A 1,410-nucleotide genomic window follows, 5' to 3' on the forward strand; every position below is an offset into this window, starting at 1 on the left:
TAGACTCAGCATCCCCGACACTGGGGCTGAGCCTCTTTTGCACACGAGTCTTCATCTTGTCTGCCTGTCCCTCTGCAGTCACCTTAGTCACTACTTTCTTCCACATGGGGACCCTTTGCCATCATGATGTAAGAATCACGTTTCTAAATCTTTGACCCCACAGCACGGCCCTTCTCTCAAGAGTATTATGCCACAGTGTTTCATCATCTCCTAAATTTCTGGAAACCATATCTTTTCTTAAGTTTGGGTACACATTTCACTATGTTCAATCTAATCCTCAGAGTCCTTACTCAACACCAGCTACCAACATTACACCCCTTCATCAATTCCTTGTTGAGTTACCTCTTCCCATGTTTATACCCAAACCCCAGCACACACAGTCCTACCTATGCTCTTCAGGAATAAGCTACACGCACTTCAGTCACAGAACATTTCATTATGCTTTCTATTACAGTTATTAATCCACTCAGCAAATAGTTCTCAGCTGCCTCAGGAATACCAACCAAAGGAAAGGCAAGGAGGCCATGAAATACATGAGTATCAAGTGCTCTAGAGTCTATAAGAGGAGTGACTAACTTTGAAGAGACTGGAGGGCAGCTCTGGAGAAGGTGACGTCGGAGCCGGGTCTTTAAGAACAAAGGCTCTACTAGGCAGACAGGGAGCAGCACAGATCTGGGGAACACAGAACTGTCCCAAGTTGTCACAGGTTAATGAGGGGAAGATGGCTGGCGAGAATTTGAGGTCTGATTCAAAGAGCCCTGCACAGGATGCTGAAGAGTTAGAGCTAATCAAATGAGGAGGAGGAGTCGGGGAGGAAGCAGTGGTGGAAACTGGTCTTCACGTTACAATCCTGCTCTGTGAGTCGCTTTTCCATTTAAAATGGATGAATATGTTTATTTATCCAGAATTACGGAGAAGAACTTTCCACATGGGTAAATAATGTACTCTTTCAGTTCTAGAACAGAAACAAAGTTATTGCTGCCTACTCTGCAAAATTATACTTTTTGCAACCTAAGATGGAGTAAATTGTAAGAGACATACAAGAGAAAACAAGGGTGAAATTTCATAAATTATTTTAAAAATGGAAATCAGCAGAATCTTGTAGTTAAAAAGCAGAGATTTGATGGCAGGAAGACCTGTACTTGAAGCCCAACACCAACATTTGTTAATAGCATGAAGTGGACAAAGAATCTGAAAAAGGGGGATACTCAGAATGCTCGCCTCCTGAGTAGTTATGAGGATGTCATGCCATGACAACTGCTGGGACAAATGTCAACCACTATAATCATTTACCTTTTCCCTTACCCTTTCTAGATCTGTGCAACACTGACAGTGTTGACAGTGTGAGATGAACAGTTGAAGGGACCTAGCTTCTGTTTTTTCCTAAAACCTCATCTGCAAGTTCTGTCA

At 42.7% G+C, this 1,410-nt stretch overlaps 1 protein-coding gene across 1 annotated transcript in view; it reads right to left on the reverse strand.

Moving 5' to 3' along the window:
• The window catches only part of PDE7A (phosphodiesterase 7A), a 61,872-nt gene that overhangs the window by 4,217 nt on the left and 56,245 nt on the right, over positions 1-1,410 (reverse strand). The window contains exon 12 of the mRNA XM_023517558.1: positions 577-758. Within this exon, the coding sequence (XP_023373326.1) occupies positions 577-758 (182 nt within the window). The remainder of the gene's footprint in view (positions 1-576; positions 759-1,410) is intronic.

The sequence above is a fragment of the Otolemur garnettii genome, unplaced genomic scaffold, assembly GCF_000181295.1.
Source record: "Otolemur garnettii isolate 467f Iridium unplaced genomic scaffold, OtoGar3 scaffold00113, whole genome shotgun sequence".
In the NCBI taxonomy this organism is placed as follows: Eukaryota; Metazoa; Chordata; class Mammalia; order Primates; family Galagidae; genus Otolemur; species Otolemur garnettii.